The sequence below is a fragment of the Neophocaena asiaeorientalis genome, unplaced genomic scaffold (assembly GCF_003031525.2).
Source record: "Neophocaena asiaeorientalis asiaeorientalis breed wild unplaced genomic scaffold, Neophocaena_asiaeorientalis_V1.1 scaffold15, whole genome shotgun sequence".
In the NCBI taxonomy this organism is placed as follows: Eukaryota; Metazoa; Chordata; class Mammalia; order Artiodactyla; family Phocoenidae; genus Neophocaena; species Neophocaena asiaeorientalis.
Window position 1 is genome coordinate 14,034,519 of NW_020185328.1, and position 26,199 is coordinate 14,060,717.

The 26,199-nt window shown below is 33.0% G+C and overlaps 1 protein-coding gene across 7 annotated transcripts in view; it reads left to right on the forward strand.

Moving 5' to 3' along the window:
* The window catches only part of ADGRL2 (adhesion G protein-coupled receptor L2), a 179,750-nt gene extending 156,377 nt beyond the window's left edge, over nucleotides 1-23,373 (forward strand). For 3 of the 7 annotated variants that reach the window (XM_024734569.1, XM_024734568.1, XM_024734572.1), the window contains 9 exons: nucleotides 379-588; nucleotides 1,512-1,732; nucleotides 3,097-3,163; nucleotides 10,713-10,804; nucleotides 12,617-12,785; nucleotides 15,393-15,521; nucleotides 16,077-16,173; nucleotides 17,879-18,007; nucleotides 21,341-23,373. In XM_024734569.1, coding sequence (XP_024590337.1) covers nucleotides 379-588; nucleotides 1,512-1,732; nucleotides 3,097-3,163; nucleotides 10,713-10,804; nucleotides 12,617-12,785; nucleotides 15,393-15,521; nucleotides 16,077-16,173; nucleotides 17,879-18,007; nucleotides 21,341-22,095 — 1,869 coding nt within the window. In that variant the 3' untranslated portion in view covers nucleotides 22,096-23,373. Of the gene's footprint in view, nucleotides 1-378; nucleotides 589-1,511; nucleotides 1,733-3,096; nucleotides 3,164-10,712; nucleotides 10,805-12,616; nucleotides 12,786-15,392; nucleotides 15,522-16,076; nucleotides 16,174-17,878; nucleotides 18,008-18,239; nucleotides 18,322-21,340 lie in introns of all 7 variants that reach the window. The other 4 variants (XM_024734573.1, XM_024734574.1, XM_024734571.1 and 1 more) reach the window with 4 other exon arrangements.
* The last annotated feature ends 2,826 nt before the right edge of the window (nucleotides 23,374-26,199 follow it).

The following is a 26,199-nucleotide window of genomic DNA, read 5'->3' on the forward strand; positions in this document are numbered from 1 at the left end:
CTCAAGGAGAAACTTAAAATTTGACTACTTGTTAGCCTGGCAAGTCATTAAAATGCCAATTATTTTGAAATAACTAAGTAGTCTTTAATCTGTTGTAAAATGTTTTCTATATGTTTATGTAAGTAATTATTTTGGTCATAATTTTCTACGTAAAATCTACTTTCATAGATCATTCTTTGAATATAAAAATCAATAAGATAATATTGAACTCTGTTATATGATCATAATTTTTTTTTTTTAGTATTGAGCCCCGTTTGAACACACATGAATATTCAGAGAGTTTAGTATTAAAAGTTGAGCTATCACATGTGAAACCTATCTTACCCTTAGTTAATGTAATGCAGAAATACTAAAGTTCCTCATTTTTTTAATTTTCAGTACAAAGATGGAGTTCACGAATTACTTCTTACAGTCATCACCTGGGTGGGAATTGTCATTTCCCTTGTTTGTCTGGCTATCTGCATCTTCACCTTCTGCTTTTTCCGTGGTCTACAGAGTGACCGTAATACTATTCACAAGAACCTTTGTATCAACCTTTTCATTGCTGAATTTATTTTCCTAATAGGCATTGATAAGACAAAATACATGGTAAGTACTCCTTCTGTTTGTTGACCTTGGATCTCTGAGAATTATTATTATAACAGGTGTATCCACATATGCTGCTGTTAATATTTGACCTTGTAACTTACAATAATTGACATGGCAATACTGAAGGATAATTTGTAATAAAACACAACCCAATCATTAAGTAATATTATTATGAGTTAATTCATTTCTTGTATTAAGGTACAGTTGCATTTTTCTGGGTTGTTATTAAAACACGTAATTTGAATAGAAGAATGCTGGGTATACTAAAATGAAAAGATCCGATTTTAAAATTTTTCATTTTGTTTACATAGTCATTCTAACCAGTGATCATTTCCTCATATTCTGAGCAATTTATTCACCATCATGAGGTCTCAGTGTCGCAAAGAGAACTTAATAATTAGTTAATGCTTTACTCTGTATTCATCTGCACTGGGATGAATTTGAGAATGTTCCATGTATAACAAGAAAATGATGTTAAGTAATTAGAGCTGGGATATTTATCATTAAAGCAAACTTTAAAAAATTCTGTAGTAGAAAAAAATAGAAATAATATATTTGGAAACAGCTGTTCTAAAGATTTGTAAAGCAACTTATCTACAAGTAGAATATTCAGATTTAAAAATGAATAGTTCTGGAAGAGAAATTAATATGTTTTCTTATTTGCACTTACTTTTGCTATAAATAATAATGTCTTACAATGATGATATTTCTAGCACACCTAGCATTACACTCCATAAGCATTAAGCCAAATTTGGCAGTATTTTCATTTATGGAAAAAAAAATTTTTAAGAAGCAGTATTTTCTCTAAATAATGGTATATCTTAAAGACAGTAGTGAGTACTATCGGTGAATATTGTTCAGTTTTAGAGTGGGCTGTTTATATTCCTGTATTCTCTTGTGTTTTTTGCTTCTTTCCTTTATAGATAGCATGCCCAATATTTGCAGGACTTCTACACTTTTTCTTTCTGGCTGCTTTTGCTTGGATGTGCCTAGAAGGTGTGCAGCTCTATCTGATGTTAGTTGAAGTTTTTGAAAGTGAATATTCAAGGAAGAAATATTACTATGTTGCCGGTTACTTGTTTCCTGCCACAGTGGTTGGCGTTTCAGCTGCTATTGACTATAAGAGCTATGGAACAGAAAAAGCGTAAGTAATTGCAAGTGACCTGAGTGTTTTTCAAGTGAATAACTTTTTAAAGCCTGTTAGCTATCAGTGAGGGTCCCTGACAGACTAAAATAGCATCTAAAAGCCTTATTGGTAAGAAAATGGGCATGCCATGCACAAGTTACAATCAAGTCTTTTGTAATTTTCTAGGTTGAGAGGATTTGTACTCTGGCAAGGCATATTCTAAATTATGGACTTCTTTTTAACACAAAAGATTGACCTCTAACAAATTGAAAAAGTAAATAACTTTTTGGCCTTAGAAAGATATTAGGTAAAAATTTTTCTGAACTTAAAGCATCTGACAGGTTTAACTATTCAGTTTTTAAGCTAATGTTTCATTAGCTCTCTTTGTGCAGCCGACCCTCTAGGTAACTCTCGTTCTGAGTTGTGACAGTACCACATTCCAGCCCATATGTTTTACTTTGATAATATTTTATCAGGCAGTTTGAAAGGATTAAAATAAGTCACTGTCATTCATTTATAAAAAAATATATTTATGGAAAGTGACAGAAGGTAGACCATGTTTCTAAGGATTTTATTTGCTAGAGGCATGAATTTGCTTTCCAATTCTGTTTATTTTTTCCTTTGATAAAATTAGTTATATAAAGATTCTTTGGACTAAAGAAAGCTTTTTGACTACACAGATGATGAAAGACAAATAAAAGAAATTCATTGGGGATTTGATGTTATATGAAAAATGAACCACTAAGTAAAATCTGTCTTAATAATTTTATGCATCATTTACTCTAATACAGTATGAATTCTATGCTTTGATTTTTTTTCTAGTATTCATCCATTCCCAGTTGAGGTGTTATATTTGTGCTATACTGTTTTGCAACAAACATTACATCTGACCACTTTTTTTTTTTTTTTTTTTTTTTAACGAACCCGTGTCGCCTGCATCGGCAGGCGGACTCTCAACCACTGTGCCACCAGGGAAGCCCTGACCACTTATTTTTTTAATCTCTTATGTTCCATAGGGTTAAACATTTTAGCTCAGATACAGATCTAAAGGCAAATTTTGAAGATAAGAACTTTTTAAAAATGAGACAATTTGGAATACCAAGTTTCGTGTTTTTCTTAGTAAAGTCAGAGGTCTTAACCATCAGGATTGGGGTGGGGGGTTATTGTTTTCCCCATATAAGCATAATTATGTATGTCTTTATCAAATTTAAAACCTAAAGTGAAGAACAGTAGAATTATTCAAATTGTTCTTGCCCATGATAAATTAATTTTCAAAGGTAAGTGTAAAGATACTTTTGCTTGTTAGATTTTTAAAATTTTGCTCTACTTGTGATATTGAGCATCCATTGAAGATACTTAATATTCTTTTCTTTTCATAATAGTTGCTGGCTTCATGTTGATAACTATTTCATATGGAGTTTCATTGGACCTGTTACCTTCATTATTCTGGTAAGCAGACTCTATTTTTCCTTCATTTTTAGCTTGCTGCTTTAGCAGTACAATTGAAACAGGGATAATTTGTTTTACTGTTAATTTATCTGTGCATTCAAAGATTTATAAGCATGTCTAGCTTACAGAATAAAATTATGTAGTATATTTTACATTCGATATCATTATTGAGTTTATACACTTGCTAATTAGTACTATTTTTAAAAACACTCTTTCCTTTAAGAAATACTTTTCCCCATTTGTAATTTAATTTGCAAAAATGTCAGGTATTAATCTTTATGTTAAGATTGTATGATTTTAAAGTAGTTTGATAATTAGAAAGGAATAACTGATATGTATAGTATATTTTGGTTTTGAGTAGTGGAATTTTTTGTTAAGAGATTTAGTTCACGAAGTTACATCTTTAAAATCTATAGTATTAGCTCTGCACCAAGCCTGTGTAGCATTTATGAATTGAATGTTTTATGGAAGTAAAAGAACATTAGCTTAATATTTATTATCTTCATTTCCACACAGTAATTTAGTACTTTTAAATAAATGTCCACACCCTAAATTCTTTTTAGGGCATAAAAAAGGTTTTTTTAAGCTTAGCGTAATAAATAAATATTAAATAAATTTTAAACTCATTAGAAATAAAATTACTTTTCTAAGACTTAAAATACCAAATAATAATATTGGTTTCTAAGAAATTTTATTTTAAAATAAACCTGATACAACTTAAGTATAATGACATTAAGGTATTTTTTAACTTAAATTATCAGTAGTCAAATATAGTTGAAATTTTTTTAAAAAGCTAAAATATTTGGATTTAAAACTTCTCGGTTTTAGCATCATGCTGTTACAAATAAGTGTTATTGACCATTAGAAGATTGAAAATGAAACAATCAAGTTTATATATTGCCTATAACTGTTTATTCCTGTTAAGGTTTTTTCTTTAAAAAAGGTGACACAAGTAAGCTTATTAAGATATTTCTACTGTTAATAGTATTACAATTATAGCTACTAGTACGTCAGTAAAATTAAGAAAAAAATTTAGTAGTTCAAGGAAACTTAAAACTACTTTTGTCACTAAAATGAATTCTTTTATACAATTACTTATGAAAGCAAAATGAAAATTTGAGATGAATGCCTGTATGAATCGAACCAGTAAAAAACACTCTCAAGTGTTCTTAGGAAAGCTGATTTCTCATCAGAATTATTCAATCCAGATGATTGTCCCAATTTTTTGTTCTTTGCTTATGCTAACACAGCCTAAGCCTATCTTGAATTAAATGACAAACAGCTGATATGAAAGGGGTATGATCCTTAAAAACTCAAGCTTTTTTTTTCTCCCTGACCCCTTGGCCGAACATACTGATACTTTGAAAATTGTAAAAATCATTTTAGGGATATTTGATCTATACTTCTGTCCTACTGCAGTTTTGTTTATTTTCTATCTCTGAAGATAAATACTGTCTTTAGAGTATTAAAAAACATTTCACTGGGCGAAAGGAGTTAATGTTCGTATATACTCAGCTTCCAGTAAGAAAAGAGGTAAAGGACATTTTATTGTATTGCCCTTTTATAGTGAGAGCCTACCATTGTTTTTTAGTCTTGTCATTATTATCCTTTACCAAGTCATTTACGTTGAAATGTGAAGGGCTTTGGTGTTCCCAACTTAAAAACAAAACAAAACAGCAGGTAGCAATCACAGTACAGATCCTGGGAGTAATTCTTCTCCTGCAATTGCTTTGCCCTCTAATCGTCCCAACACAGAAAGACAGAGTGGTATTGAAGTGTAAAACGTCATCTCAAATGTAACCTAAAGTGAGATATGTGATTGTACAGCACATGTTTGTTGAGTATTAATATATTTACCTGTATATATCCTTATGGTGATATAGGTCATTTAAAAATCAGTTCAGACACAGTTTAAAAATTTATACGATATAAATTATATTGTATACTGTCCTTTTAAGGAATAACAAAAAGTACCTATTGATATTCCTAGAAAGCATAGTTTTGCATTTCCAGCTTTTCTGAATTGAAATTACATAACTTAGTAGTATTAAATAAGTGTACATTTTTAATAATTTTCAATGAAGGAAAAAAACATGTTATGGAACATAAAACTTCCTACTTCTGTATTTCTATAGAATATCTTGCCTACAGGCGCTAGAGTTATTATATCCATGAGAAAAGTGCTTGTAAGTAATGAGCAGTGGGAAACCATTAGTATGCCTGAAATGGTTTAATGAAAGCTTGGATCATGACACGTCAGGAGCTGTTCTTATCATTTGGACAGCTCCATCTGCATCGTTAATAATTAATTCAGTTCAGTAAGAGTTCAGCTCACACACTCACTTAGAAGTCTTCCTCAGAGAACACCTCTCTGGCTGCTAGTCCCAGGGAGAAATAGGTTTCTGCTTGGCTAACAGCAAAGATCTGGAGATACAAGTGCAGTTTTAGAGTTGCATTTGCCAGGTAGCAAAAGCTCTAGGGAGGACAAAAAGGGTCAGAACATGTGCAGTTCAGTTAGGTTACTTCAGAGTGGTGTTTCTGTTCTTGTGTCTTATCATATCCATGTCAGGACGGCAAGCTTTGGAATGAATTTTAAGCTGCTAAGCTCAAATGGATATGATTCAATTGAGCAGGTCGATAACTATAAAACAAACTGTGCACTCCTATAATCTATGGTACCATTTTCTTTCTTTAAACTCTTTGTATTTTCATGTTCATCAATATGGGTGAGGATTAGCTAAGCCGTATCATCAAGTAGTGATGAATTTTATCAGCAAATTACATGACAGATTATTTAAACAGTAATTTATGAAATTATTTTTGGGGATAGATAGAAGAGTATTATTTGTTATTGAAAGAGAAAGAATGCCCCATTTAGTGATTTAACTCCTTATAGCTGAATAGGAGAATTCTTTTCTTTTTAATTTGGTCTCACACTTTCACATAGAATTCTATTAAGAGGTACCCATCTACCTATTTACCTGTACACACACACACACACACACACACACACACACACACACACACACACACACACACACACACACACGCACACACAGAGCCGAGTTAAAATCTGATTAATTCCTGGATGAGTTGCCTCATCTTCAAACTTAATCTTCAGTGTGGGCATTTAGACTGGTGAGTTGACATACAACATGTAACACAATCCTGTTAACTTGTACTTACTAGAGGCTTCTACACGAATGATTAATGACATGTATACCAGCTGTAGACAATCTTTATGTACATAGCTGTAACTCCATCTTTTTCATTTCTCATTGATGCATAGCACCTTTCAACCTATCCCAAAATACTCTGTTTAACAGAAGTATATGGCTAGAAAGACCCATTTATGTCATAGGGAAAATGATAAGAAGAAAGAACTCAGTACGTCATTTGAAACTAAGGTTTTCAGTCTTCAAGTGACTATTTTGGACAATAGATTTTATCAAAGATTTTTTCTGCCCCCTCTATTTCTTGTTCTGATTCCCATAGTTACATTTTAAGAGAACAAGAGAAGAGAAAAGAAGAAAATCTATTGAAATGTTTTATTATGCAAAATTATAACTCTTATTAGAGTATATTGCCTCCTGAAAAAGATCATAGGAACAGTATTTATCCATGAAACTAAAAATTAGCATTTACATTTTTAGACACTGGAGAAAATCAGAGAACTTTAAAACCACAGTTTAAAGAATTTGTTAACACTTCAGTAAGTGTTCTATTTAATTCCAGAAAATATTTCACTCACATATATTTTGGTGGCAATGTATTAAAATGTTCAGTACCTAAATAATAGACATTTTTTTGGTAAATAATTTGTATTAGTAAAATTTTTTAATGTGGAGTTGAGGAAAAGAAAAATATCTCACGCTTAGCAGTTTTTGCTGTTACGCTGTGATTCACAATGTCTTGCATACCTTTTTTCGTAATTACTTTGTCTGACAATGATGTTATTTTCTCCTATTAAAGATACCATTGCCTCAGTAATTATATATCGTCGTTGTATTTCAAAGACTAAATTACTGTTGGATTTAACTAAATTTCTTGGCAACTTAACCATTAGTGCGTTGGCTAAAATTTTATTTTCAGTTTCTGTAAATTGGAGAATTCACAGACACTTGTGAAACAGTCTGACTGCAAGAGTCCTTCTGTGGTTTTATGATTATTTTTCTAGGATTTTAAGTTGTTTTTAAAGAGACTCACTTTTAAAACATCTTCTTGAAACATTTGATTTTAAATATGCTAGAAACAATAGCTTTCTTTCCCCACTCAGGTTTTATGGGTTTGTGTGATATTAAGCTGTGTATGAATATAACTAGCACAGACAGGATTAAGAAAACGCAAATAACTGTTCAAAGTACAATTTGGCTAGTGGGAATAGAAGTGTGTGGACGTTTTAGCTATTTGCTGATTATGGGATGGTAGTGTTTCACAAAGGAAATGGAGAATTGGTTGTCATGGCAAGCCCATCAAGTGGAAATCATTTGAAGAGCACACCTTTGTATGTCATTTAGGATTTCTTTGATAGTGTGTTCTATGTATTAATTAATTTAATATTATATCTTCAACTAATTGGTCATCTCTGACTGAGTGGTAAATTAGATTACTCTTTATAGAAGTGGAACCTTTTTTTAAAAAATACAAAACTAGTATATCTTTTGTTTGTTAGAAGACTGCTAATTTTCTCAACCAGAATAAACTGGTTAATTTTGTTCACAAGACTGGGCCATGGAGCCAGAAGACAGTATATTGAATCTCAGCATTGACATTACAGTAGCTAAGTAGTCTTTGGCAAGATAATTAACATCACAGATTTGTAAAATGGTTATCCAAGTGTTACCTACTACCTCTGGAGATAGGATTATATGTTGTGGGTGGGGTATTTTTTTTCCTGTAATTTTCTGAGCTTTATATCTTGTGACTGTATTATCTTTGTAGCTAGGAAGAAACACTGAACACATATATAACATTAAAAACTTCAGTAGGGTGAGGAGAGATGCATCTAACAGTCTGTTTTTTAAGGATTAAATGAAATATGTTTTTTGTGGCATTTTCAAGTTGGTTAGTTCTGTCTTAACAAGAAACAAATGTCTTTGTATCATATTTAAGCTTTAATTCTATTTTTACGTAGGTACACTTCATTTTCATTTCAATTTTATTGGAAAATAAGCTAGTTCTTAAATAACTGATTTTTTTTTTGTGGGGGCTGGTTTTTCTTCATTGAAAAATCTGTTTGGATGGATGTAACCCCCACAAGTTCACATTTTGTACTCATTTTCTTTTTATAGCATAATACTTGATACATCCACATTTTTTTACATTCACATTCACATTCTTTATTTTCCTTGTGGTTTAGACATTGTGGTGGGTAATAACGTTTTTTCTTTCCTTGAATGTACTCCTACCACTACTATCATTTTATTCCTGAGGGGATAAGTAATATGCTTAGAAAATAATGAGCTCCAAATTGTGGCCCTTTTGTACTTCAGAAAATTATTTAACAAAAGGTGTTGGGGTAGAGGGCAACCCTAGGTCTGGAAGTTTGTAATAAAAGAAATAAACAGTTTTATCAGGACATTCAAAAAGAAGGGTTAGGAGGTTTAAAAGATTTTGATTCTGAATCTGTTAGGGCAGCCATTCTTACATAAGTGTTGTAACTACTTTGTTTCCTTATATGGGTTTTGGTTGCTTGGTTTGTTTTTATGATTATTTGGAGTATTTGTTTTTAACCATTCTTAAATTGTCCTAGTTAAGGCTTACTGTTATATAAAATAAAAAGTAAAAGCACTACTTTAAAAAAATTAGAGATAAACTGTACCATGCTTCTTTAAAATCAAATTAAGTATTCATTGTACTATCAGAAAGATCTCCCTAATTTCTCAAAGGCAAAAACTTGTGTCTTACCCCTATACAATAAGCACATTCTTGTGTGGAGCAGTAAGGTCAATAAATATTTGTTGAATGAAATGAATCATATTGTAATATTCCTGAAAATGTAAGCCTTTATTTATGTATGACCAACTGGACTTTATAATCTTCAGAATATAAAGCTAGACATTTTTTTTACCAATTTATTTACTTTTTCTCTAGACAAGTATTTTAAGAAATTAATTTTTAAGTACTTTTTTAAGCAAAGAGCTTCTTTTGTCCTCAAGTAATTAATGGAATGCTGTCTGCCAGCACTTGCAAATTATGCCTATTTTAGTCCTTAAGAGGAAATTCTACATCTAAGACAAATAACAAGGCACAGTAGACAAAATGACTGATACGCGGCTTAAAGCCTTTGCTCTGTTCCTTAAACTCGTTAGGAAGGACTTGGAAATTTTCTTTATTGCCTTACATCATTTTTCCTAATTATAAAATCAGAAGTGGTGATGAATGAGGAAAATAATGTTATCATTTTATCAGATGGTATTGTGACTCAGTAAAAATAATCACATTACTGTAACAAAGTTATGTGGATTATTTACTACCAAGGAATTGCTTTCGTCTCTACATATAAACAGGTCCTTTTCTGAGTATACCCTTTGTGCCTTCACTAAATCACTTAATCCTCACAAAATAACTTCATTTTGTCTTTTTTAAAGTAATAATCTGAAGTAAATAAAATGTCAAAAAAATCCAGGATCGATTTAGCATAGTTTTATTTTTAGAGCATAAAAATGGAAGCTGCCTTCACTCCATCCAGCATTCTGCCAGGCTTCCGTAGAAGCAAATGCAAATTACAAACCTTTAACTTTCCTCAGTCAAAACACAACTCTTATCTTCTGAGTTCTCTCAAGTTGACCTGCCAGACTGTGCTTCCATGTCAGGTTCTATCTTCCCCATTTGGCATTTGTTGCATCTACATTCTTTGTACAACTGAGTGTTTAGAGGGACTCAAAACAGCCTTTGGAATTTACCTACTTCCATACAGTATAGAGACATCAGGAAGAAAGAAATGGTGGTCTTTAACATTTAAATAGCAAATACATTTATATATTTTAAAGTTTATCTTACTTTATATAACCAGCTAACATTTTTCATATATTTTATCTCATTTGATCTTCACCATTACCTTATAAAAAGGGTATGCAAATGTTAATTTTCCTCATTTAATCAGTCAAAATCAAGAACTAGACTCTCAACTAATTCTTAGGGTCCCAAATTCAGGGATCTTTCCATTATAAGCTACATGATGTAAATGCCCCTTCTAAGGAATTCACTTCTGTGTTTTCATTAGATGGTTTTTAGACCCTGGAGTACTTCTAGCTAAAGAAACTAATTTAGGCTGTCTAATTTATTTAATCATCACCACATGATACTGATTTAATGAGGTTTCAGTTTCATGTCAAATGATCTATTAAAAAATCGATCATATGTAGCCAGAGTATTTTTTAATTTAGACTCAACTTGATCATTGCATAAGTAAACTAGAATTGAATCAGTGTCTACCATATACTCGTGTTATTCATATTTAACTGCATTAATCCATTAAATATATTTGCAAAAATGTATAATTTTTACTTTTTGTCATAGTGATCTAATTCTTTATTTGTTGTAACAGCTAAATATTATCTTCCTGGTGATCACATTGTGCAAAATGGTGAAGCACTCAAACACATTGAAACCAGATTCTAGCAGGTTGGAAAACATTAAGTAAGTATTTCGTATTTTAATTTTACTGCTTGACAAACTAAGTGAAAGGTATTCTCCACAGGGAGTACATGAATACCATCTTTCACCTGTAGAAATTATTCAGAATGAAGTTTTACTGATCAAGGTTGAGTCTCACTGTTACCATGTCACAGACATTGGTCAAAAATTACGTAATAATTTCTGTCTTGATCTAAAGCCAAGAAATTGTTTCAGTGGCTTTGTGGAAATTCCATATCACTGTAGCAATTTCATTTGAATTTAAAATGCAATTCAAAATGATGTTCCTGTTTGCATGACTGATATGATTATTTTGTTTGTTTTGTTAAATGACTTTTTGATTTATTAAGGATTCTGAGCAGTTTCTACTTCTAATCCTGTTTTTCTAAGAGAATTTACTCCGTTACTATTGTTAACTTGGAGATTGTCTGTTGTTTTCATGATAATTAAATAAATGTTTACTTTATTTCAATGTTGAAAAAAACTGCAATATCCTATCAATAGAAAAATGTTATCTAATTAACAAAAAATTGATGGCTGTTGATTCATTAAGTCATCTTATAAAAGCATTTTCAGAGTAATTTTTTAAAATATGAGTTAATTTAAAATTTGAGGAGGTATTGTTCAAGTTGGTTATAATGTTAAAAATGGCAGATCTATAGTAAGGGTAATTTTTTTTTAATTAGATAAAGTTTAGATAGGTTAGTGCCAGCTTCATTGCATGTTGCATGGTAAGAGAGAGAGCTAATCTTTAGCATCTCTCTCTTTTCTTCCTTTTCCTCTTTCTGTCTTCTCATCTACACCAGTAATTACCGTGTTTGTGATGGCTACTATAATACGGACTTACCTGGGTAAGGTAGAACCCTACATTAACAAATTTATGGCATGATTTATATTTTTTACAAATCCGTCAATATCATGAATTGCCCTTAACTTTTATAATTATTTTGGAATATCTTATTTGCTAGAATATTTTAAACTATAATATGCCTTTATTTTTTAATTGTTTGCCTCTGCATTTTGACTTTCTTAATTTTGACTAATTTTATAAAATATATAAATGCTTTCTTATTACTTTCTATTTTAATTCTGTCTAATAATTTTGTTTCTCTTTTCTGCTTATAATGCTTTCTAGCTATGAAGATAATAAGCCATTTATCAAGTAAGATCATTAGTTAGACATGGAATGCACTGACTTTAAATCCTCTCATTCCGTCCTATTTTCTACAGTTCCTTTCTCCTTAAGCTATTCATGATGAAATCTCTCCCAAATTATTTTATTTTGAAGTTGTTCTCATGTTTTTGTCTCATTTCAGCTAGGCTTCTTCATGCTTCAGTTATAAAACCTTAGGTTCACCTAAGATTAGTTTCTTAGAATCTGAGGTTTAGGTGTTAAGTGATTATCTGCCATTTAACCTTTCTGTATGTGTCACATTATTCAGTGTCTTGAGTGCACCACAGGACTAAAAGCATAGGAGTAAACTAATTAAGGACTCCTTAATTTCTTTTACCAAAATGCACATAAAAGACAATAAAGTCACGGGGGATGTTTTACACGTTGTATTTTAATATAGTTTTCATACCTTGTTTATTCTGAGTAAGAAAAGGTCATACCTGCTGTTGCTGTTTTCACTGGAGACTGCAGTACTAAATGCTATTGTTCTTTCTTTAATCAATGAAAGGTTAAAGCCAAAATGCTGTTGAATTTGAATGTGAACATAAAGTCAACTGCTACTACTGATACGTTAATATTTAAGTGTGATGTGTGTTGTTCTCTCATTGAACCTGTTAATGAAATTCACTTTATTTTTTCAGGTCTTGGGTGCTTGGCGCTTTCGCTCTTCTGTGTCTTCTTGGCCTAACCTGGTCATTTGGGTTGCTTTTTATTAATGAGGAGACTATTGTGATGGCTTATCTCTTCACCGTCTTTAATGCTTTCCAGGGAGTGTTCATTTTCATCTTTCACTGTGCTCTCCAAAAGAAAGTAAGTGAAAACACTTAGAGTCTCTGCTTAACTTGTTCTTCGATTTGAAAATAATATATATAATAGTGAAGATTTTAAGTTACAACTGGAATATTATTAATAGCATTATATTTTAATCATAAATTAATTGTAATGAAAGTCAGGAAGCTCAGGCTTCACATGTAAAATGTGTCAATACCAATCATCTCTTGAATGTCAGTTTGGGAATATTATAAACTAGATACTTATGTTAAGATTTCTTCTTTGGAGTCTACAAAAATGCTTTGTGCAAAGGGTATACAAGAAAAATAAAAAGTTAAATAATCTTGTTCTTTGCTCAATAAAAGGAATGCAGTGGTTCAAAACAAAATTGAGTATAAGGATAAATGGTCTAAATTTTAAAAGCACAAGATATACAGAAAAATGAATATCAGTGTTGTCTTCTGAGTAATTTTGAAAGATCTTAAAACCCAGCAATTTCATATCTCACATCTTATTATTTTGTCCTGATTTAATGTTAAGTGGAGTCAGCAAAACTGACTCAAAAATTAAAGTTGAATGTGAAAAAGTTTAATCTATTACAAGAAGATGTTAAACCTAAGAGAATAGCTTAGCTACCATTTAAGTTTGAAACGTCTGTGCCTATCACCAGGTATCATCCTTTCCCTGTCTGCATATCTAATGTAGTCTTTTTATTCTGTTATTACTAGTTGGTCACTAAACTGAACAGAGAAATAGAGGTGTGAAAGTGAAAACTATTATGTTTTCAGTCCTGACAAGATGATAGTGTTACTTCCATCAGTTCTGATAAGCTATAATTGTGAGATAATGACAGTGGAATGTGCAATGCTGACAGATAATAATGTACATTCACAGCAATAGGCATTAGGCAAAACCAACACCGGAGGGTATTATTTGGATAAAATACCATTTTGATTGCCATTGTCTTGGTTATATAGGATTTCAGAGCAGTTAATAGCCATTAAGTGTACAGAAATTTTTGTGAGGTATCATGTATTATTTAATAACACTGAACCTTAACTTTCTAAACATTATACAGGTATAACCTTGTAATTACTTTGGTTTTTATATATTTTCTGCATAGATGAGCATTTTATATACATGCAGATAATCACATATTCATACCTTCTGTCAAATGTTTTTGACAAAGCATAAACTTAGCAGAAAAAATATGAGGTCATCATTATTTCCTCATAGAGTTTGTATATTAATTTTACAGAGATTTTGCTATGCTTTTTAATTAGCAATTGCATTTTAAAGTCATTGTGTTACATTTCTTTTGAACAAGTTCTACTTAGTCTTGGATATGTCCTATTGGGTGCTGTCAGGATGAATTGTTAAGAATATAAGATGATTTAGTTAAAATCATGGTTCTAATTGCTTGAGTGAGCATATTTAGGCAGAGAAAATGCTTTGAAAATTCACCCCCATTGTTATTTGTTCTAATAGATATAATTAAATAAAGCTAAGAGGATGAAAATTCAAGTGCACTTAGATTTAAAAGGTCATTAGTGACTTTAATTCTCTAATTTCCCAAGGAATAAGTGTCAAAGTTTTGGCCTTTACAGGCAGATACTGAGCATAGAAATGGTAGGGGGGGGAGCAGGGAGGGGGAAGCCTTTGAGTGTTTTTTGTAACCTACTAGAAAAAATAATTTCTTATGCAGCCTCTCCTTCTTCTGTCTTGAAATTTCAAAGTCTGGCTCTTAGCCTCAATGAAACCTGTTTATATGCCAGCAAAGCTGCACAGAATCCAGAACTCTCCCCCCTCCTCCCAATTCTTGACCACCTAAGTGGGGCACTATTATTTATCAGTTGTTTGGACCTCACTTTTTAACGTTTCAACTTTCTTTTAGGCCTGACAACTTTTCTATCTATTCATATGTCCAAACTTCAGGGGAAAAGGGAAATTACCTGGGTAACTCATTAATGTGAATGGAAATTGCTTAAATAGTTCCCTTGTGTGCTAATGAAGTGAAAAGGCATCTTAGACTCTCTACACTAAATGTTAGAGCTAGACACATCAGAAAATGAAGAAAACATTCCATCCTAATTAATGACATATGTATCAAAGGACTTTTTTTCCTTTATTCTTGTGCCAAAGTAGTCTTTCATTATAAAGAGGTCACCTGCAACACCATGCAATCTAGTAAAAGAAGTTTATGTACTGACCTACCTAAGAGGACACGAAGCATATAAACCTTAAATGACTGAATTACAAGTGGTTAAATGTAATTAAGCAAGGAAAATACTAAATTTTTTATCTTACTTTCTTAGCATGAAATAGAAAATTGGGTTTACTAAGGCTATAGCTAGAATAAGGCTTTTAAGATATTACCATTGTATTAATAAATAACATTTGCATAATGAAAACAGGGTATATAAAGCATTTCTACATACGGTATCACCCTTTAAAGATCCTACTAGCCAGTGTAGTGGACAGAGGTGTTTTTCTGATTACCATTTCACCAGTTTCAATTGAACTTGACTTTGTAATCTCCACGGAAAAGTGTTAGTGGGACTTCTTGTCTCATCTGCTCATTTAATTAGAGAGAGAGGAGCAAGTATGTTTATATTAATCCCTTGGTCTTGTGGTTATTCAATGCAGGTACGAAAAGAATATGGCAAGTGCTTCAGACACTCGTATTGCTGCGGCAGCCTCCCAACTGAGAGCCCTCACAGCTCAGTGAAGGCGTCCACCACCAGAACCAGTGCTCGGTATTCCTCTGGCACACAGGTAACAAAGAGTTTGACAGCATCTTTAATTAACCTTCTTTATGGAAAGCCTTCTGAGACATGTTCTGTTCAGATGTACTAATTGTCTCCTCATTATAATGATCTAGGTAGCAAATACTTGCCTTCTTAGTATTTTGGTTTTAATTTCTTCCTAAGTATTTCTTCAAGGTGTTTCTTTAGGTGTAAACATCCTTTTTTGAGAGGTATACTTTTTTAAGAAGTATGTCATAATCATTAGATATCCTAAGCTCACATAGCACAGGACTCAGTAGGCATTCAGTAAACATTTGTTGACTAACTAGCCATCTCCACTTTAAAAAAAGACAATAAGTGAACACTCTTTTTAAGATTGGAAAATTAAATACTCCTTAGTAGAGAAGCAACAGAGGAGTATAGACTTCCTTCGTTCTAGAACAGAATCAACGCACATTTTTTTTAAAAAAAAGGTCAAAAGATAATTCTGCACAGATTGTTCAGGGTACATCTTTGTGTGTCTAATGTAAGGTAAGCTTGGGAAAACTAACATAACATATGTCTTGCTATTTTATGTTAATAGAGTCGTATAAGAAGGATGTGGAATGACACTGTGAGAAAACAATCTGAATCATCTTTTATCTCAGGTGACATCAATAGCACTTCAACACTTAATCAAGGTCAGTTACTAGGAAAATTTGAGTTTACAATTTAAATTTTGTGCCTTTTGCCAATTTGCAATAATTCTAGAGAAAATGCTGAATTTTCCTCTCAAATGGGTTTATATCACAAGCTCTTAAACCTGTTGAGTCATCTTTTATCTTTTATTAAAGTACATATAAATTCTTTTTATTCAATAATGTAATGCAAAAAGTATGATTTCAAATACCACGTTAACAGACTGAGGCTGGAAAAAGTAATTTCTGAGAACGTGCTTTGCCACAGATTAAAATGGTTTCCTAGTGAATACAGATTTATTCTTTCTAAACGTACATTTATGAAAGTTTTCTTCTTAAAACATTAATATAATTAGAATAACTACTCTTCACATTAAACAGTACCAGTTTTGCAATGAAAATTCTTGTAAAATTCTTCTGTTTTTACGTTTCTTTCAAAAACATTTATACTAACTCTTCATAAACACATAATTAAACTACGTGATAATTTACAAAGTAATTTTTATATTTGAATTGTTATTATTTAATTAAATAATATTTAATTATTTAATCATAACCTTAAACTTATCACATAATCAATATAATTCCAACTTAAAATAATATGGCAAATAAAATAATTTAGCCAGATAAGGGCACAAGTACATGTACAGACACATATTACTGAGTACAAGTTTAGTAAATTTCAATTTATTTTGAAAAAAATCATATATTATTGTATATATTCTTGGAAAGGTAATTTATCCAGGTAATTTCAGTTTTGATATACTGATTCGTAATATAATATGTTATATTTTATCACAATGTAGTATGAAAGACATTTTTCATTGTTGACATTGTTCTGATGAGATTCTGGTTTAAAATGAAAAAAAGCACATGTATGCCATCAAAACCAACTTGAATTTTAAAATATTTTTAGCCAAATTACATTAGTTATGCAAAACGCATGCTTGATAAGTATTGAAAGGTTTGTAATTTGTCAGTTAGAATGAGTGAAATGTGTGTTTATTCCATTGCTCTGATGTTTTACCTAATTCTGTTAAGATGACTATCAAAAAGGAAATGAATTATTCAATGATTCATTTTTGAAACCTGGCAAATAAGATTACAGAAGGAGAATTCTTGTTGGATAGAATTTGTGAATGGTCTAATAATTCATTATACACAGTCTCTTTTTCCCCTCAGCATGTGTGCTCTTGCATTTACTAAGAGAAGCTTGGTGCAGTGTGTCATACTTTTTACCTGTTTGTGAAAGTTGTTTTTCCTCCTGCTTGTATCAGAGTTGGTATTAACACCGATGTTTTCATGAGGGATAATCCCACACCTGTAAATGCTGAAAGTTTGAGATTCCCTCTTCTGGGCCTCAGTGGTTAGGTTTTTAATATTAAGCAGTAACATCTTGAAACATAATGTTGATCTCTGTGCATTTAATTGCCATTTTTGTTTAACAGTGATTTTGTATAAATTAGTAAATGTCATCCTCAGCAGGTGTTTACTTGGGGGACTTAGAAAGCACCTGTGAATTGCTGAAATTTAACTTCCCTCTTCCCTTTCTCCTTCAAATTAGTAGTTCAAATACAGTCAGATAATTTCAGCAGATTTTCCATTGCCAACTTATCCACTACCCTTGATGAATACGAAAAGTACTTTACTGCAACTGCAACACTAAAATAAGAGAACTGATGTATTTTTTTCTGTTTCTTTGCTTTAGGAATGACTGGCAATTACCTACTAACAAACCCTCTTCTTCGACCCCACGGCACTAACAACCCCTATAACACATTGCTCGCTGAAACAGTTGTATGTAATGCCCCTTCAGCTCCTGTGTTTAACTCACCAGGTGTGCTTATACTTACGAATACAACTACCTTTCTTTGCTGCTAAACAGAACTCTGATCTTTGCCCTCTTTCTAGAACACTCAAGTTGCCATATACTTACTATTACATCCTTAATTTCTCAGTTAAAAAGCATTATGGTATTGCCCACGCCAGGCTTCTAAAACTGCACTATATTATAGTAAAAATTCAGTCATGATAGTATTTACCAATAATTATCCATGTTTTTGACACAGGTGGCATAAATCTTAATATATTATTACAGGACTGACATCACATGGTCTGAGAGCCCATCTTCAAGATTTATATCATTTAGAGGTATCCTATCTATGTAATATACTATTCAGTTGACTCTAAAGCTTGCTGACGGAGTTTGCTTCTGGCATGACTTAGCTAATAATTTGGATGCCTAGGTATAGAAAACTACATCCAGCATTATCAATGTAACCAAACTATAGTATAGTGCAGCTTTATGGTAGTTTTTCTTTCTTCTTAAAAAACTAAGAATAAAGTTAATATTAGTCAGTTTATACCTATAGTTTTTTATTGGGGGAGGGGGAGAGATTGTCACTAACCCATCCTGTATTTTACTGTATTTTCTAATAGCTTATTTATTTAAAAAATATATATATATTTAATATTAACAGAATTTTCAAGAGTTTGGTGAAAGTTATTGCATAATTACAGTTAGCATATAATCTTTATTTGTGATTGATATTTGCCACTAAATTAAACACAGAACTTCGTTTCCGTTTTTTTTTTTTTTTCTTGACATTCTTTTTTAACGTAACTGCAGCTTCTCTTTTCATTCTCTTGTTTTTCTTACTTTCCTTATGCTTTCCTCTAGCAACCTACAGAGAGACAAGTATGGGAGTAAAACTTAACTTTGCCTATCAAATGTAAATTTTTTCAGCATGATTTTTAACCGGCACAATTAAAACATAACTAGCAGTCATGAAGTAGACTCAGCGGGCAAGTGGTTCACAATTTGCAACTCAAATGTTTCCAAATTCAAACAGTACATCTATATGTACTGCCTTTTGTCAGTAATAGAGGTCTGTAGCAAATGCTGTCCATACTTAAGTACATGCAATGCTGAAATAATTTGCTCTTTAAAGCCTGAGGTACTGTCAACCAGAATGCTTAATAATTGACTTATCATTTCTGCATTCCCACAGTAATCTTGCTACAGGCTGTGGAAAGTCTTCCAGTGAATTACCTGAACTTGGGCAGAAAAAGTTGCCTCTTCAAAACCAGCCAAAGATGTGCTTAAATCTGCAGTATATCATAGAAAACACCTTTTGGATTACCCAGTATATATTTTTATATTTATTAAACAACAATAAAAAGAAAAATGACAAGATCAAACCTCGACAGAGGAAACAAATGCTAGCAACTGATCCTCGTGTCACTTATAATTTAAAACAGCAAATGTTTCCTAGTAGTAGATCTTCTAAAGTTTGTGACACATATATAAATCTATAAAGCTGGAGATTTGTGTCAATGAGGCTAAAGGAAGCCATGCAAAGAACTATCATAACTTCATTTTGTCAGACATGCCTTGGAACATGATACAAATCGAATTGTCAGCTTTTCAAATGTAGAAGTTGGATCAGAATTTTCTAAATAACATGAGTCAATAATAAATATGGCCCACCTATTTTCTCATTTTCTGCTAATGATAATTAATTGAGCATTTATTAGGTATTTTTTGGTCATGACATTGAGTTTTCTAGGATAATCTGCAGCTTTAAGAGTGGAGTGAGCACTAAAAAGGGAAATTTCCTATTTTTTCGAAGAATTAATTTTTTTCCTAAACTCCTCCAAGCCTTGCATACAATGCAGCAGCCTCACAGTGGTCAGTTTCATTTCAATAACATCATTTCATTCTTTTTTTTTCCAGACCTATCTGTAGACAAGTGATTTTTTTCTCTAGGATTTTGAGAATGAATAACCTAACTTTCCATGGTACAGATCATTTAATTTTCTCTAAAACCTTTTTTTTTCATCTGCCTGAGAAGCACTGTGATGTCTTAGTTTACATGTTTATGTGTCTGTAGAAAAATACAACTCTGATTCAAAGAGAGCATGTTACCATATTTTTTTTCCTCCTGAACCTCTTTTCATATCTTCAGCAGACGTATCCAATCTTTCATTCCTTTAGAAATAAAAATATATTAGCCAAGGCTGACACCCTTTTCCCATTCCACAGTTGATATTTATTCTTGGTTTAATTTCTGTGACCCATACTTAAGAAATCTCCTAACATTTCTGCGTTTAACCTCCATGCCCATGGTGTCTGTGGGCCAGTCTCGTACAGTAGTAGACTCTGCTGGTTCATTCGGTGCTGTCACTGTGACTGATGCAGACTGCAGGGCTGCAGGCAAACTTTGACCGATAGGAGCCTGGGGCCATTGCTATTAGAGAGAGTATTAGTACCAAATAAAAGCTCAAAATAATAAGAAATATTCAATGAAAAAGTAAAAGGCTGCTATTGCTGGTAATCTAATTTGTTGAACCCTTGCTCTAAGTTGCTGAGAAGCTTAGAAATTCTTCATCATGTTACAATAAATCATTTTACTTTCTTTTATATATCAGCTACTCTTAGGCCAGATAGCCTGAGCAGACAGACATGATGTGAGTTGTCCAAAGTGAGTCATTCCACCTGCTGTCTATCGTGTTGTTGGATGGTGCTTGTGGGCCCCTGGTCCAGTCAGTATGAGAGGCGGCTGTCTTTGTTTAACATGAATTCTTTGTGTCTGTCCATTTTTTCATTCTTTTTTTCACTTCATCTCCAGAAAAAGGAAATGTTAGAATGTTGTTTAAAGAGTTGCTTGCCAGTTACGTGGGTTTATGTTGTACATTTGCCTTCAGTTTTTGTATGTGACTTATTCCTTTTTAATTTAGTGTTGTTTAGGACAAATTCTGTTAATTTTATTTTTATAAACCATAGTCTCGTACTTTAAAACGTAAATGTCACTAATGAATTGCTTTGCATTAACTATGCAAGGGCATGGAGTGAAGTCTTTATAAGAGTGTCAGAGATTTGACCAAAAATCAATTCATAACTACTGTATCCCCGAAATTGATAAAGCAACATTCTGTATACCATCTTCCCTCCCTGGAAAACAGTATTATTCTTTCACACTTGTTCCTGTTATCTAAGGGGTTGCAACTGTTTACAGTTGGGAATGCAGGAGAGCCTGGCACTTTCCAAGTGTTAGCTTTCAAATACAACTTTGTCCTGAACGACATTAAAAAGTTTTGTACAAAAGAAGTAAAGATTCTTGAGGAAGGAACAGAGGCAGTAACCGAACCCCTCCCTTTTCTGTTTCAGGACATTCACTGAACAATGCCAGGGATACAAGTGCCATGGATACTCTACCGCTAAATGGTAACTTTAACAACAGCTACTCACTACGCAAGGGGGACTATAATGACAGCGTGCAAGTCGTGGACTGTGGACTAAGTCTGAATGATTCCGCTTTTGAGAAGATGATCATTTCAGAATTAGTGCATAACAACCTGCGGGGCAGCAGCAAGGCTCACAACCTCGAGCTCACACTACCAGTCAAACCTGTGATTGGAGGGGGCAGCAGCGAAGATGACGCTATCGTGGCAGATGCTTCGTCTTTAATGCACAGTGACAACCCAGGGCTGGAGCTCCATCACAAAGAACTCGAGGCACCGCTCATTCCTCAGCGGACTCACTCCCTTCTGTACCAACCCCAGAAGAAAGCGAAGCCCGAGGGGACTGACAGCTACGTCTCCCAGCTGACAGCTGAGGCCGAGGACCACCTACAGTCCCCCAACAGAGACTCTCTTTACACAAGCATGCCCAACCTTAGAGACTCTCCATATCAGGAGAGCAGCCCCGACATGGAAGAAGACCTGTCTCCATCTAGGAGGAGTGAGAACGAGGACATTTACTATAAGAGCATGCCAAACCTTGGAGCTGGCCATCAGCTTCAGATGTGCTACCAGATCAGCAGGGGCAATAGTGATGGTTACATAATCCCCATTAACAAAGAAGGGTGTATTCCAGAAGGAGATGTCAGAGAAGGACAAATGCAGCTGGTGACAAGTCTTTAATAGTGCAGCTAAGGAATTCCAGCGGCCCCATGCAAGTGTTAGTAAATAAAGACAGGCTCCATGGCCTGATACAGCTCCCTCAAACTCTGCTTGAAGAGATGGCTCTGTTGACCTGTGGTTCTCCAGTGTAAAAAAGATGACTGAACCTTGCAGTTCTGTGAATTTTTATATAACATACAAAAACTTTGTATATACACAGAGTATACTAAAATGAATTATTTGTTACAAAGAAAAGAGATGCCAACCAGGTATTTTAAGATTCTGCTGCTGTTTAGAGACATTGTGAAACAAGCGAGACAAAACTTTCCAGCCATTTTACTGCAGCAGTTTGTGAACTAAATTTGTAAATATGGCTGCACCATTTTTGTAGGCCTGCATTGTATTATATACAAGACGTAGGCTTTAAAATCCTGTGGGACAAATTTACTGTACCTTACTGTTCCTGACAAGACTTGGAAAAGCAGGAGAGATATTCTGCATCAGTTTGCAGTTAACTGCAAACCTTTTACATTAAGGCAAAGATTGAAAACATGTTTAACCACTAGCAATCAAGCCACAGGCCTTATTTCATATGTTTCCTCAACTGTACAATGACCTATTCAAAAATGGCTAAAGAAATTATATTTTGTTCTATTGCTAGGGTAAAATAAATACATTTGTGTCCAACTGAAATATAATTGTCATTAAAATAATTTTAGAGTTTGGAGAAAATATTGTGTGAAGCTCTTGGTTGCACATATGTTATCAAATGTTTTTTCTTACACTTTGTCATTGTAAGTTCTACCCATTTTCACTTATTTTCCACTGTATACAGTGTTCTGCTTTGACAAGTTAGTCCTTATTCTTACATTTTAATTTCTTATGGCCAAAAGAACGTGTTTTATGGGGAAAAAAACTCTTTGAAGCCAGTTATGCCATGCCTTGCACAAATGTGGTGAAATCTAGAAAAGATTGTTTGTCACCCCTCTGTTTGTTCTTGAACAGGGGCCAAAGAGGGCACTGGGCACTTCTCACAAACTTTCTAGTGAACAAAAGGTGCCTATTCTTTTTTAAAAAGTAAAATTAAACATAAATATTACTCTTCCATATTCCTTCTGCCTATATTTAGTAATTAATTTATTTTATGATAAAGTTCTAGTGAAATGTAAATTGTTTCAGCAAAATTCTGCTTTTCTTTTCATCCCTTTGTGTAAACCTGTTAATAATGAACCCATCACTAATATCCAGTGTAAAGTTTAACACGGTTTGACAGTAAATAAATGTGAATTTTTTCAAGTAGCTAATGTGCACTTTTATGTATGATACATAATTGGCTTTAACACACCTGTCCTTTGCCACCCCGCTCCCCTTGGGTATACTAGGTTCCTTCACAATATAACCCACGGGTATGCAAAAGAATACACTTCAGCTGCCTGATGGTTCTATATCCTGAAAAGAATACATTTGTATTCTAATTACCATTACCTATGCACAAAATCTGGCAGATAGGTTTCAATAGGGAAATATACTGAAAGTATTTGTGTCCGTTGCATTGCAACAGAGCCAAAAAACAAATAAAAGTGAAAAAAAGAAGACGTGTTGGAAATCTCAAGTCAAATTTGGGCATCGTTAAAAAAAACTGACTTTTCAGCAGTATTGAGAAGCAAATCCTAAAACGTACTTTTACACTTTGAGGATTATAAGTAGCCCTATAGGCAGCTGCAAATGACAATGTTTGTTATCATGGAAACGTTCAAAAATCATATAATTGAATCTCAACATGCAGATTTTCTCCTGTCTACATCATCAGCATTTATACCAAATTCTTCTAAAGCTTACTGGTTCTCTCAAGGGCTTCCACCACATTAGAAATCACTTTATTTCATGTGGACACAGCCTATTTAAAAAGAGTAATAAGAGGGCTTCCCTGGTGGCGCAGTGGTTGAGAGGTCTGCCTGCTGATGCAGGAGACACGGGTTCATGCCCTGGTCTGGGAAGATCCCACATGCTGTAGGGCGGCTGGGCACATGAGCCATGGCCACTGAGCCTGCGCGTACGGAGCCTGTGCTCCACAATGGGAGAAGCCACAACAGTGAGAGGTCTGCGTACCACAAAAAAAAATTAATAGTAGGGTGACAATGGAGGAGTGTAATCACATATAGTTAATACCTAACAAGTTGGAAATTGACTATAAGAAATTATTAATATTCAAACAGTTTAACAATCGTCTGAGAAGTGTATTCGTCCTTGGGTAAAATTCTGCAGGAATTTACAAAACTTTATTTACTAGAAGGGGGCATTATATAATCGAGCATTTTCATTTTCTGTTACGTTATATTTTTTGCTGTCCAAGCCTGAAACTCTACAATGTTATGTGATCTGTACTTCCTAGTATACAGGCTAACTAGGGTTAGGCTGGATCAGTGATGAATTGCCAAAAAAAAAAAAAAAAAAAAAAGGCAACATTGATTGTTTAATTTGTGGCATCTCTTTCTCTTGAGGCTGTTCTTAAAACTGGTATGATGTGAGCAAGTGCAGAAGTACCTAGTACCTAAATAGTTAATGTTCTCTTCAGAATAGGTAATTTACAAGTCTTCACATTAGAGAATACAATTTGGAAGCTATGGTTCATCTTTGCCACCGAAAGAAGAATTGCTTTTAAAACGGATTTCTTTTTAAAAATATATAAATGTTGCCTTAAATTCTATCCAGCATTCCCCCTAGTACAGATAATTTCTTAGGTTTAAAATTATTAATCTATTGACTAGTGCATTACTCTATTTATTAACCCAGTAGTTTCTTTGAGTCTGTCCAGACTTCACTTGTATATACAATTTCCACCTTCTTAATTGTTTCTCTTTGTAATAATCACAACCGTGACTTTTTATAAAGTCACATTATTATACCTTATCTCAGGGACAGTTAGTCAACAGGTCTATTAATAATAAGGAGTGGTTGTTTCCATTTATTTTAGGTGCAGCTTGATAAATGTTAGTCCAGATTGATCTCTTTTATTTTAAAATATAGGCTTGTGTTTGTTCTATTCACCAACAGAAAAAATTATAGCTTATACATCTGTATGTATTCATCTTATAGGCTTTTAAAATCATTTATGTGGAAAAGAATCCATTAAAATCCATAAATTGCTTAAATATGTCATCAGCTCAACTCATCCACGTTCATTTGAGGGTAGTTTATATTAATATTTTAACCAGAAAAACAACAGCAACAATTATTTGACAGAAAATCACTGTCACTATCCTTTCCCCCAAAAGAAGTATTATGCACAAATTCACTGCCCAATATCAAAAGAAAAATTCATGTGTACTTGTTACAGGGGTTTTTCAGGATGCTTGCTTTATGTATTTATTTAAATGAGAAAAGAGAATATGTAATTTTCCATCAATTCAACTTTGAACCTTCTTAAAACTGACCTTTAAGATGTTCTCATGGGATAGAGTGTTTTGTAAAAAACTTCAACTCAGTAAAATTTTTATTGTGGTTATACCTTTCTAAGTAGAAAAACTTGAAAGAATGCATACAAGTTGAATTTCTGAAATGGAAGCAGCTCTTCATATTTTATTGATACTGAATTTTTTTTAAAAGACAGTAATCCCTGAGTGTTTTACAAATAAAACTTAGTACCAAGAGTTCACATGATCCTATGTTCCACATATTTTTCTTTCCATGAAATTGTTGCATTAAATCTCATGTCAGTATGAAAAGTGTTGAATGTGTTGAATATAGATGAGGATTGCTTCACTGGGTAATAAAATTAGTATGCTTCTGGGTGAAAATGCCATATCACATGCTTCCTGCTAGTTAACATCAAGTTCATTGTGAGTAGTCCTTAAATAGCATGTATTGGCAGACTGGAAGCATTAGTGTTAAAGGATGAGTGAATAGTAGCGGGTTTGGAGATTAATTTATGACGGTCTTATCATTTGAATGGTATAACATGCGAATTTTCTGTTATGTCACTTTGAGTCTTTCTCCCAACAGTCATAGAGACACATTATGTTAGCTAAATGCACCAAGCAGAAAAACTTGAATGTTGAAGGATACCACGTTTTTAACCAACATGTACTTTGTGCACATTCATAGTGCTTTGTTCCAAAATGTATG